Source organism: Prionailurus bengalensis, chromosome B3 (assembly GCF_016509475.1).
Source record: "Prionailurus bengalensis isolate Pbe53 chromosome B3, Fcat_Pben_1.1_paternal_pri, whole genome shotgun sequence".
NCBI classification, from domain to species: Eukaryota; Metazoa; Chordata; class Mammalia; order Carnivora; family Felidae; genus Prionailurus; species Prionailurus bengalensis.
In genome coordinates, this window is record NC_057355.1 from 46,167,780 (window position 1) to 46,181,416 (window position 13,637).

The 13,637-nt window shown below is 36.6% G+C and overlaps 1 protein-coding gene across 2 annotated transcripts in view; it reads left to right on the forward strand.

The window, feature by feature from the left end:
• Nucleotides 1-13,637, forward strand: part of ADAM10 (ADAM metallopeptidase domain 10) — a 133,616-nt gene that overhangs the window by 22,639 nt on the left and 97,340 nt on the right. For both annotated transcript variants that reach the window (XM_043555321.1, XM_043555322.1), the window contains exon 2: nt 11,269-11,419. In XM_043555321.1, coding sequence (XP_043411256.1) covers nt 11,269-11,419 — 151 coding nt within the window. The remainder of the gene's footprint in view (nt 1-11,268; nt 11,420-13,637) is intronic.

Sequence of the window (13,637 nt, forward strand, 5' to 3'; positions counted from 1 at the left end):
CTCCACACTCAGCAGTGGAGCCCAATGTGTGGCTTGAACTCACGACCCTGTGAGATCAAGAGTCAAATGTTTAACTGACTGAACCATCCAGGCACCCCATACTATTTGTTTTCTGTTAGTTTTTTACCCCCTTCTTTTCCTGCAGTTTTTTGGGACTAATTTATTTTATTTTTTTAAATTGTTTTTTCAACGTTTATTTATTTTTGGGACAGAGAGAGACAGAGCATGAACGGGGGAGGGGCAGAGAGAGAGGGAGACACAGAATTGGAAACAGGCTCCAGGCTCTGAGCCATCAGCCCAGAGCCCGACGCGGGGCTCGAACTCATGGACCGCGAGATCGTGACCTGGCTGAAGTCGGACGCTTAACCGACTGCGCCACCCAGGCACCTCGGGACTAATATATTTTAAAAAGATTCCATTTATCTTTGTTGGCTTATGTGTTAAGCCTGTTAGCTATTTTTTTTTTTTAGAAGTTATTCCTAAGGTGTGCAATGTGTATCAATAACTTATTATATACCTTTACATAATACACGCTTCCATTTCTCTTCTCCATTGGGCTATTATCATCTATTTTAATTCTATATCATAAATGCCACAGCACATTGTGGGTTTTTTTTAATAGTCATTTAACTTTTTTTTTTATGTGACAATCTTTAATTCATCATTATGACCTACACACATGGTTAACAATATGTAGTAATGATGCATCATATTGTGTTCTATGTTTTTCAGTTAATATTCAAAGACACTTTCTAGTTGAATCGAATCATCATAATTACTATTGCTGCATGAAAAATAGGACCTGACCAACATAATGGACTTTCTAGCAACAATTTTGCTTCATATGCAGTTCCATATTAGTCATTTAACTTTTAAAGAGATTAAAAAAGGAGAAAATAATTATTTTTATTTTCTCATATATTCATTATTTCTGGCACTATTCTTTGTGTCAGTACATATTTACATCTGGTATCATTCCTTCTGCCTGAAAAACTTCCTTTAACATTTCTTGTAATGCAGGTATACTAGTGATAATTTGGCAGGTTTGATGTCTGAAAAAGTGGTCGTGTCACTTCACCTTCATTTGTGAGAGATATTTTCACTAGATATAGAATCTTAGGTTGAGAAGTTTTTTGTTCTTATAGTACTATAAACATGTTGCTGCATTATCTTCTGACTTATGTAGAATTATGCTGTCATTTATACTTTTGTTCCTCTGTATATAATATCTTTTTTTCTAGCTCCTTTGGGTTTTTTTATCCCTCGTTTTCAGCCATTTGCTTATGATTTGCCTCTGTGTGGTTTTCTTTTATATTTAATTCTGCTTAAGATTTTTTGAGTTTCTTGGTTCTGTAGATTTATAGTTAAATCTTTTACCTTTTCAACCCCCCCTTCATGTTTGTTTCCTTGTATGCTTTTTACATATAGAACATATTTATAATAGCTGTTTTAACCTCTTTGTATGCTAATTCCATCATCTCTGTAATTTCTGTCTCTATTGTCTGATTTTTTCCCAGTTATGCAGAAAAATATATTTATATTTTCCTGATTTTTTTTTTTTTTTACATGCATGGTAGTTTTTGAAATCATTCTGATTTTTACTTTTTTTGTGACTTAGATTTTGTCTCTCCTTTAGATACTGCCTGATTTTTTTGGTGTATAGTTCAACTATTTGGAATCAGTTTAATCCTTTGAAATATTGCCTTTAATCTTTGCTGGGGTAAGGTCCATAACACCTTTAGTGCATGGGTAATTTTACCCCATGAATAAGGTGATGTTTTTTGAGGGCTATACCTATGCTCCATATATTGCAGGTCTTTTTTCCCTGGATAGTGGAAATATGAACACTTCTCAGCCCTTTACTGGCTTTGAAGATTGTTCTTACTTCTTTTGTGTGTGGTTCATTTTTCTGGGCTGGCATAGTTTATTCTCTCACGTGTTCAGATTAGTACTCAACCAGACACTTAAAGGGACAAGGTCTCAGAGCTCTCTCTGTTCAACTTTCCCTTGACCCTGTAACCCACAGATTCTGAACGCCCGGCCTCACTCAACTCAGTTATTTGGCCCCTCAGTTGAGTGAGAACACCAGGCTGTTTGTGTTCTTCCACCCCACACATTGGCCTGGACACTGCTTGTAGTTAGTAAGTTGGGCCAGTTGTAGATCTCATTTCATTTTGCTTATCTTCTTATGTGTTTTGTTTAGTTTTCTAATTGTTTACGGTGGGGGTAGGTTAAATTCAGTCCCTTTTTCTCCATTATAGCCAGAAGTGGAAACTGGTTTAATAATTTGAGTCCTTTTCCTTTTTTCCTGCATAGACTACAGTGAAAATTATGCATGTCACTTTACCCCTAAGCACTTTAAAATATATCTCCAAAAATTCAAAATATTCTACTATATAACCACAATGTTGTTGTACTGAAGAGAATTAACAAGATCTTCTAAATATTATCCAGGACTGATTCTAGTTTGTCCAGGATTGTTTCCAAATGTTTTTTGTTTACTTCTTAATTGGATTACTTACTATTTTGCACTTTTTTTTGTTTTGTTTCTTTCATTGTTTTTGCTCTAGTATATTTGGACAATGTGATGTTTATGGTTGTAGGGCTTTTCTCTGTCCTGTTGTTCTTTTTGCTGTGATATAATGTGGACAACTTGTCTCTGAGCCGTAGTTAGAAGGGCTGATTATTTGTGTTTTACCCGCTTTTCTCCAGTCATGGGGTCATGATTATATACAACCTCTTTGAGAATTCCAAGGCTCTGTTCTCTTTTGGAATTAAAAAAAAAGTGAATTGTATGACTTCTTAGTGTTAGGGACAGACAGCATCAGGAACCCTAGGAGTCATTGCTAGGAAGTGTCAAAATGCAAATCCAGTTCTGTATTATGCTTTTCCACTTTCTCATTAGAATATTGTTTTCTTGGCTGCCTGTTTGAGAGATTATGCCATTAGATTATTCTCAGTGTTGTATTAGTGGACTGGGTCTCTTGAATACAAACAACAAAAAAATCCTCTGTTTGGTAGCCTTTTCTAATTTCAGTGCTGTAAATATCACACACCCCCCCCCCCCCCCCAATGGCTAATTTCAAGCTACCAACATAATGTCATTGGTTACAGATTTGGGAAGAGATCAGGTGCTTACCAGCCTGTATTAGGTCACTGCACACACTGGTTATATTCTTTCCTTACTTGGTTTCAGTTCTTGAGGAATTTGTTTTTAACTTTTTTTTGAGAGAGTGAGTAGTGAGTAGGGGAGTGGCTGAGGGAGAGGGAGAGAGAATTTGTTTTTAATGTTTATTTACATTTGAGAGATATTGAGAGCAGGAGCAGGGGAGGTACAGAGAGGGAGGGAGACAGAGGATCCAAAGCAGGCTCTATGCTGACAGCAGAAAGCCCGGATGTGGGGCTCGAACAAACTCACGGCACTGTGAGATCATGACCTGAGCAGAAGTCTGACACTTAACCAACTGAGCTATCCAGGTGCCCTGAGGGAGAGAGAATCTCAAGCAGGCTCTACACCCAGTGCGGAGCCATCCATCTCAGGACTGAGAGATCATGACATGAGCCGAAATTGAGAGTCAGACACTTAACCAACTGAGGCACCCAGGTGCCCCAAGAATTTTTTTTTTTTAATACGGGAGGGTGTGCTGTTTTTTATAAGCTTTTTCTCCCCAACAGATCCCCCTTTGTTTTATTAAGTATTGGGGGGAGATAAATTACATAATACCGTTTGAATACATTATCTTCAGTGTTTTTTTTTTTTCTTTTTTTATTACTGGGATCGTATCATAAATACTGGTGTTTAGGCATAGCTAACCCAAAAACATGGGTCTTGTGTAGAAGATAATAAGAAGATGGACTTGGTAACCATGTGTTCCTGGATAGCATTTTTTAAAATAATGTTTTTATTTATTTTTGAGAGAGAGAGAGAGAGAGAGAGCATGAGCAGGGGAGGAGGGGCAGAGAGAGAGGGAGACACAGACTCTGAAGCAGCCTCCAGACTCTGAGCTGTCAGCTCAGAGCCCAGTGCAGGGCCTAAACCCCTGAACTGTGAGATTATGTTCTGAGCTAAAGTCAGATGCTCAACCTACTGAGCCACCCAGGCGCCCTTCCTGGGTAGCAATTTTTAATTTGACCCATTAAAATCTGTGAATTGTGTTTTATCTCCGTTAAAAAGATCCAGAAAAATCATTAGTCAGATCCTTTGCCAATGAAAGTAAACATTATCTTGCCTTAGAAAATTCCTTTGTGTGTGGGACAGAGAAAAGATGACTGTTTAATAACTCAGGAGTGTTCCATCCATGCAAATAATTGAGCTTTTATCACATGTCACTGAAATAGCCATGGTTATTGTTTTAAGTTATCAGAAATGGCAGAACACTTTATCTGAAATGTGACTTAAAAAGTTGACTTTTTTTGGTGCTGAAAAAGGAGTGGAAGCAGTAACTTTGCAAAGCCAAGTTTGTGCTGTGGCTATTCAGTCCACTTAAATACAATTCAGTAATCCAGTGGAAATCCTACATTTGATTTTCAAAATGAAAGAAACCACCCAAAAGTTCTCATACTACAACTTTCTCATTCTTGATTTCTTCTTGATATTTTCTCTTGTGTGGGGTATTTTTTTAAACCTAAGTATAAACTTAAAATTTTTTAAAAGGATATGGTAAATGTTTAATATAATATTTGATTCCATTATTTAGTCTTGATTTTTAAACATTTCATACTAGTAGGCTTTATCATCTCTTATACCCTAGCTTCACTGTGTTTTCTTTGTTAGTTGCAAAGATAGTTTTGGATTCTAGTTTTGGATTCCATTCTTGTCATTTCTCTTGAGAACAGTGCATTCAATAGTACAGTGAAGTGATTCAATAATAGTTTAAATTAAGTGATCCTTTAATGCCAGCCTTTGTGCTAAGCAGTTTACATGCATTTAGGGTAGCCCTTATCTCTATTTTACAGATAAAAAACCTAAGATTTTTAAAAAGTTAAAAAATTACCCAGCTCATGCATTCATTGCTAGGAAGTGTCAGGATGCAAATCCAGTTCTGTGTTTATTCCTCAGTATGGCCTCAATTAGTGTATGTAGGTCTCAAAGGCAAGTGTGGGAGGAGGAAGTAGAGGGAGAGATGGAGGAGATGATGGTGATGATGATGATGAAGAACGAGAAGAAAAAGGAGGAGGAGGAGGAGGAGAATTATTTACTGTGCCTAGCGTATTGTAGGCACTTTCCTAATTGCCACCCATGGCTTATATCATAATCCAAACAGCCTTGAGAGAGAGGTATTCTACTTCTTTCCAGTTAAAAAAAAAAAAAACATTCTTTTTTAACGTTTATTTATTTTTGAGAGACAGAGCATGAGCAGGTGACAGGCAGAGAGAGAGGGAGACACAGAATCCGAAGCAGGCTCCAGACTCTGAGCTGTCAACACAGAGCCTGACGTAGGGGTCGAACTCACAAACTGCAAGATCATTAACTGAGTCAAGTCGGATGCTTAACCGACTGAGTCACCCAGGCACACCTACTTCTGTCTGGTTTTAAGGATGGGGCACTGAAGCTGAGTCTTGCATTTGCTCAGGGAAACAAGCTAATAAATAAAGGTAATGGGATTTAAACCGAATAGTTTTTTTATTCTAGTAAAAAAAATGCTTGCCATAAAATTTACTACCTTAACCATTTCTAAGTATATAGTTCAGTAGTATTAAATATATTTACCTTGTTTTGCAACCATTCTCCAGCATTTAAACCCAGATCATTTGACATAAGAATTTGTGTCCTTAGCTGTACAATGACCAGTCACAGACTTGTATGCACAGAAAATTCAGTGATGGACACTTAGGCTTCATGCAGTACATTAGAGAAACCATTATAGTTTCTTTTTGAAAACATACTTGGTGTTTTGTTTTATAAAAGAGGGCAGTTTTCTTTAGGAAGACATTTTGGTTTGTTAAGGATTCACTCATGGTGAAGATGGAGAAACCAGGACCAGATTTATCCCCCTGCCTGGAAAAATCTAAGGAAACCAAGGAAAAAAAAAAAAAAGCAGAGAAACCACAGTTTTTAAGACTGGTCACCAGATGGTAAATGACAGTGATCCCTGAGAGAGGGGAAATAAATGAGTCAAGACGTATGGTTGTTCCAACTTTCTATCTTGAGAAAATTTCCATCTGCAGTGATATGAGAGGAAACCTAGGTGGAGGCCAGCTAACTCTCTGAGTTGAGAAGATGAAACTGAGACTCAAGCAGGACCAAAGTAACTAGAATTCACAGACAGAATATCAGAGTGAAGAGCACTGCATAGAGAGAGAATCCCTGAGATTTGCAAAGGGTTCTCCTAGTGTTTGGCAGAGTATTGATCAATGCATACATGTGAAGAAACTGTCTGAGTCCAGGGAAAGAAACAGTGCCTTGTGTTCACATAAGACAGGAAATAGTGCCTGTTCTCACTGGCCAGACTGGGAAAACTCTTAATTTGTGGAACAATGGGGTAGACTACTCAGAAAAGTCTTCCTTCACTAGTTGGGAATAATTAGCCCTACAGTGAGCACTGCTCCAGAACCACCTAACAAATTAAAAATGCAAGACCCAAAAGGATCAAACTGTTTCCAAGTAACTGTACTTTCTCTTACAACAAAGCCTGAGAATATCTATAAAAATACAAAAATTGCTTACCACCCAATAAAGTGAAATTTGTAATGTCTGGGATCCATTTAGTGAAAGATTATAAGGCATACATTGAAGCAAGAAAACAATAATCCATAGTGAGAAGAATAAGCAACCAATTGGAACCAACCTGGAAGTGACACAGGTGTTAGAATTAACAGACAAGAGCATTAAAAGAGTTATTACTGTATTTCATGTAAGTAGAGACAGAAAATATTAAACGCAAATCTAACTTATAGTGATGAAAAGTATACTGTTTTCAATGGGAAGTACACTGGATGACATTAACAGCAGATTAGACATTGCAGAATATTAGTGAACTAGAAGACATAGCAGTAGAAACAATTCAAAATAAAAAGAGATAAAAGAATTTTTAATGAATATGAAAAACCACTAGTGGACTGTGGGAAGGGTTTGAATGACCTGATATACTTTTAATTGGAATCCTTCTGGAGAAGGATGGAGAGAGTTCAACAACAACACAACAACAACAAAACTGGAAGAAATAATGGTTGAAAAAGTGTCCAGCCACAGATCCAAGAAGTTCACTGTTACAAAGCTCAAGAAATATGGAGAAACCAAAGCACATGGTAATCAAATTATTCAAAGCCAGTGGTAAAGAGGAGAATCTTAAAAACAAACTAGGGAGGGTAAAGACACATTATATTCAGAGGCGAAGATGAGGATGACAGATTTCTTGTCAGAAGGAATACAATTGAAAAGATGGTGGAGCAACATCTTAAAAGTATTTAAAGAAAAGTATATGAACCTGTCAGCCTATAATTCTATGCTTCATGGAAATATCTTTCAAAAATGAAGACAAAATAAAGACTTCAGACATACAAAAGCTGGAAGAGTTTTTCACCAGCAGAATAAATATTAGAGGAAGTCATCCAGAAGGAAAATGATACTAGATGGAAATATGGATTCACATAAAGGAATAAAGAACCCTGAAAATGATGATTAAAGGAGATTTTTTTTCTTTTTATTTAAACCTCCTTAAAAGATAATTATTTCAGGACACTTGAATGGCACAGTCATTTAAGCATCTGACTTTGGCTCAGGTCATGATCTCATGGTTGATGGGTTTGAGCTCCCTGTTGGACTCTGTGCTGACAGCTTGGAGCCTGGAGCCTGTTTCATATTTTGTGTCTTCCTCTTTATCTCCCCTTCCCCTGCTAGCACTCTGTCTCTCACTGTTTCCAAAAATTTAATAAAATAATTATTTCAACCCAAACAACAACAATATATTGTGGGGTTTATAATATATATATAAGTAAAATATACAATGACAGTAACCTAAAGGCCAGAAGGAGAGAAATGGCAGTATATTAATGTTAGGTTCTTACACCTGACATGTTATAATATCACTTGAAGGTAGGCAGGGATAAGTTAATGAGGTGTACTATAAACCTTAAAGCAACTACTGAAATAGCCAAAGAGTTTTGCTAATAAGCCAATGAAGAGATAATGAAATCATAAAAAATAGTACAAAAGAAAGAAAAAGGAACAAAGTGCAGATGAGTCAAATAGAAATAACATTGATAGACTTAAATCTACCCATATTAGTAACTTATTTTTTTATTAAAAAAAATTTTTTTTTCAACGTTTTTTATTTATTTTTGGGACAGAGAGAGACAGAGCATGAACGGGGGAGGGGCAGAGAGAGAGGGAGACACAGAATCGGAAACAGGCTCCAGGCTCCGAGCCATCAGCCCAGAGCCCGACGCGGGGCTCGAACTCACGGACCGTGAGATCGTGACCTGGCTGAAGTCGGACGCTTAACCGACTGCGCCACCCAGGCACCCCAGTAACTTTTATTTTTAAAAAATTTAATGTTTTTATTTATATTTGAGAGAGAGGTACAGAGTACGAGTGGGAAAGGGGCAGAGAAGGAGGCACAGAATCAGAAGCAGGCTTCTGTTTCTGAGCTGTCAGCACAGAGCCTGACATGGGCCTTGAACTCAAGAACGGTGAGGTCATGACCTGAGCTGAAGTCAGTGCTTAACCAGGTGAGCCACCCAGGTGCCCCATTAGTAACTATTTTAAATGTAAATGATCTAGACATCCTAATTAAAAGGCAGAGATTATCAGATTGGATAAAAAGCAAGACCCAAGGGGCGCCTGGCCGGCTCACTTGGTAGAACATGTAACTCTTGGTTTCAGGGTTGTGAGTTCAAGCCCTATGTTGGGCATAGAGATCACTTAAAAAAAGCAAGACCCAATTATATGCTGCTTATGACAACTTCACTTTAAATATCAAGATACAGATAGGTTAAAAGTAAAGGATGGAAAAAGATACACTATGCTAGTCCAAAAAAAAAAAAAAAAGATAGTGGCCATTTTAATATCAAAGTGGATTTTAGGACATAGACTATTGCAAAGAATAAAGAAGATCATTTGTTTTTGTTTTTTAGTTTTTAATGTTTATTTGTTTTTGAGAGAGACAGAGAGACAGAGCATGAGCAGGGGGAGGGGCAGAGAGAGAGGGAGACACAGAATTTGAAACAGACTCCAGGCTCTGAGCTGTCAGCATAGAGCCGGATGCAGGGCTCAAACTCACAAACCGTGAGATATGATCTGAGCTGAAGTCGGACGCTTAACCGACTGAGCCACCCAGGTGCCCTGAAGATCATTTGTTAATGATAAAGGATGAATTGATCCAAAAGGCATGATAATCATGAACATTTATGCATGTAATAACAGAGCTTCAAAAATCAACAAAGCAAACAGTTGCAGGGGAAAAACAGAAGATCACAATCACAGACAGATTTCAGTAACCCTCTCTTGATAATAGAACAGGTAGGTAGAAAAATCAGTAAGGATATAAAAGACTTGAACAATCCCATCAACCAGTTTGACCTGGTTGAAATTTATAGAATACTCAAGAAGAGCAGAGATTGACATTTCTGGAACACTCACCATTAACAGCAGAATACACATTCTTTTCAAGTGCACATGAAATATTGTAAATATCATATTCTGGGTCATAAAATAACTGTATTTAAAAGTATTGATATACAAAGCATGTTTTCTGGCTGTAGTGGGGTGTATTAGAAGTCAATAGCAAAAAGATAATTGAGAAAATCCTTAGTATTCGAAAATAAGTAACAGACTTATAAATAGTACATGGATCAAAATGGAAATTAGAAAGTATACTGAATAGAATAAAATGGTAACAGCATAACAGAATCTGTGGGATGCTGCTAAAGCTGTATTAAGGGTACATTTATAGTACTAAACATCTGGATTAGAGAAGAAGCAAAGTCTTAAATCAGTGGCATTACTTTATGCAACAAAAAAGAAGAGTAGTTAAACTCAAAGTAAGCATTAAGTAAATAGTGAAGACCAAAGGGAAAATCAATAAATAGAAAGCAAAGATAATTAGGGAAAATCAAAGGAAATAAAAGTTTTTTTTTTAATATAAATAAAATCAATAAATCTCTAGCTATCCTCATCAGGAATGAGAGAGACAAGATATAGATTACCAATATCAGGAATGAGAGAGGTAATATCACTACAGATTCAAAAAGATGTAAAAACATAGTAAGGGAATTTTGGACAATTTTATTTCCATAACTTAAACATCTTAGGTGAAATGGACAAATTCTTGCAAAACTCATTTAAGAAGTAGATAATGTGAATAGCTCTTTATATATGAAATTGAAATTATAGTTAATAACCTTTTCACAAAGAGAAGTCTAGGCCAGGATGGCTTTACTGCTGAATTCTGCCAAACATTTAAAGAGGTACAAATACCAGTGCTATATGAATGTGTCCACAAAGTTGAAAAAGAGGTAATATTTTCCAACTCCTCTTTTACTCTGATATCAAAACTTGGCAAAGATAGTACAAAAAATAGAAAACTTCAGACCAGTGTCTCTCATGAACACAGATAACAAAGATTCTAAACAAAGTTATATTAGCAAGTCAAATCCCACAATATTGTAAAACATAGTATATTGTAACCAAGTGGGGTTTATTTTCAGTAATGCAGGTTGGTTTAATATTAGAAAATCAGTCAATTTGGGGGGCACCTGAATGGCTCATTCTGCTAAGGGTCCGACTTCGGTTCAGGTCATGGTCTCACGGTTCTTGAGTTCGAGCCCTGCACTGGACTCTGTGATGAGAGCTCAGAGCCTGGCACCTGCTTCAGATTCTGTGTCTCCCTCTCTCTCTGCCCCTCCCCCACTCACACTCTATCCTCAAAAATAAATAAACATTAAAAAAAATTTTTAAAAATCAGTCAACTTTGTCACGTTAATAAGCTAAAAAAATCCATGGAATCAACTTACTAGGTGTAGAAAGAGCAGATGACAGGTCAGCATCTATCCCTGATAGTTTTTATCTACAAAGTATTAATAAAAAACTTAACCTAACCTGATAAAAGACATCAAAGACAAACTTGTGGCTAACTTTCAAACTTTTGTGTATGGTTGAAATTCCCATTACAATAAATTTTTAGAAAAATGTATGTGAAAATAAAGTACTAACATTAGTGAGACAGTTGTTTCATACATATTTATAGATATTTGAATAATCATGGAATCATATTAGGACTAGAATGGACCTTCATTATGATACTAATTCAAACTGTTTATTTTTTATAGGTCAATATGGAAATCCTTTAAATAAATACATTAGACATTATGAAGGATTATCTTATGATGTGGATTCATTACACCAAAAACACCAGCGTGCCAAAAGAGCAATTTCACACGAGGACCAGTTTTTACGTCTAAATTTCCATGCCCATGGAAGGTGAGTAAACTTATTGCTGTGTCTGAAGTTTTCTTATATTTAGTCTGGTTAGAAGAAGAAATTTATATCATTAATTTTCCTTCTCTAATGGAAAGGTCCTTATTCTAGTCTAGAATTTGGTATATATACTAAAAAAAAAATGTTTTCTTGTAAAATGGATTGCCCTTTTTATATTAAGGCAACAGTCAAATTTAAATGTTTTTAAATTTTGAAGCCAATCTTCTGTTGTATATTTAGTAGAGGATATATCTTTAAAGAAGAGTCTTGATTTCCCACTACTTTTTATGTATTTTATGGGTCAATAGATCTGTCTTCTGGTGCCAACAGTGAAGGTAGCTGGTTTTATGTCATTGATACATTTAATTTCTCATTAACTCAATTTTATTAACTCTAAAATGACAGTTTGTAGACAGATCACCTACTGTACTGCTCATTTCTCAGACAGAATTGTTAAGGGATAAAGAACAGGGAGCCAGAGGAGAAAGGCAGAAATCACATTTGTTTAGTGCCTGGAGTGTCCCAGGTGCATATATGCTTTATATGCATTTTCTTTTTTAATCTTCTCAAAACCCAAAGTAAATATCTATTTATATCTGAGGAAACTAAGGCTCAGAGAAGTTAAATTATTTCTTTAAAGTTACACAGCATAGGGGCGCCTGAGTGTCTCAGTCAGTTGAGCGTCGCATCAGCTCAGGTCATGATCTCGCTGTTCGTGAGTTCGAGCCCCATGTTGGGCTCTGTGCTGACAGCTCAGAGCCTGGAGCCTGCTTCAGATTTTGTGTCTCCCTCTCTATCTACCTCTCCCCCACTCACAGTCTGTCTCTCTCTGTCTCTTAAAAATGAATGAACGTTAAAAAAAAAAAATTTAGGGGCGCCTGGGTGGCGCAGTCGGTTAAGCGTCCGACTTCAGCCAGGTCACGATCTCGTGGTCCGTGAGTTCGAGCCCCGTGTCGGGCTCTGGGCTGATGGCTCAGAGCCTGGAGCCTGTTTCCGATTCTGTGTCTCCCTCTCTCTCTGCCCCTCCCCCGTTCATGCTCTGTCTCTCTCTGTCCCAAAAAAAATAAATAAACGTTAAAAAAAAAAAATTAAAAAAAAAAATTTAAAGTTACACAGCATAGATTTGAGCCACACCTGACTGACTCAGACCTTGTACTTTTTTCTTTCTGTTGTTTAAGGGGACATAGATACAAAATCTTGGAATATTCTCTATTAGACTTTGTCTTGCTTGCTGTAATTGGTAAATCTGTTCCTTTTGTGTTTTTCCTATTGATACAACCCTGATTTATTGTTCACCTCCTAATAGGTTTCCCAGCTTCCTTTCCATTTATCATTAAAGCTATCCTATGGACTGCTACAAGATGACTGTTCCTTAAATGCTTACTTTTTCATGTCAGCTTATTTTTCTAAAGTCCTCAATTAATGATTGTAAGCCACATTTCTTAACTTGGCTTTCACGATTCTCTGTAAATTAATTCTAGTCTGTTTTTGTAAACTTTGTTCCGTTTCCCAATATGTGTCTTTTTCACCCAGAATGATCATCTGGTTGCTGAATATACCACGAGCAGTTTGTTTTCTGAGTCATTTATCTTAAATCTTGATCATCTTTTAATGTACAGTTCAAGTTCTACTTCTTTAAAAATTTACCTACACCTTCCTCAGAACTTTTAAATTGCTCATCTGTACCCCTGGTATTTGATTTGTTCTGTCTTCCTTTTTATGAGTATATTTGTTTATTTTTCTGTAACTTTTTTGTTCCTCACAGGGAGGCATCCTGGCTACTGTTTAGTAATGTTTATTTTTTGTACTTATGCTTAAGTACAGATGTACAGATGCTTGGGGCACCTGGGTGGCTTGGTCGGTTAAGCGTCCGACTTTGGCTCAGGTCCTGATCTCACCGCTTGTGAGTTCAAGCCCCGCTTCGGGCTCTGTGCTGACAGCTCAGAGCCTGGAGCCTGTTTGGGATTCTGTGTCTCCCTCGTCCTCTGATCCTCCCACGTTCACGCTCTGTCTCTCTCTGTCTCAAAAATAAATAAATGTTAAAAAAAAATTAAAAGTGTGATCAGATGTACAGATGCTTAAGAAAGATACTAATGGATGAATAATTATTTTTAAACAGATATAAAATTATTAATTACTAATCATATAATAAATACTATGTAACTTAAAGTGTTTTGCACATGTAAATAAATATTAAATTAACTTATTTTCCATATTAAAA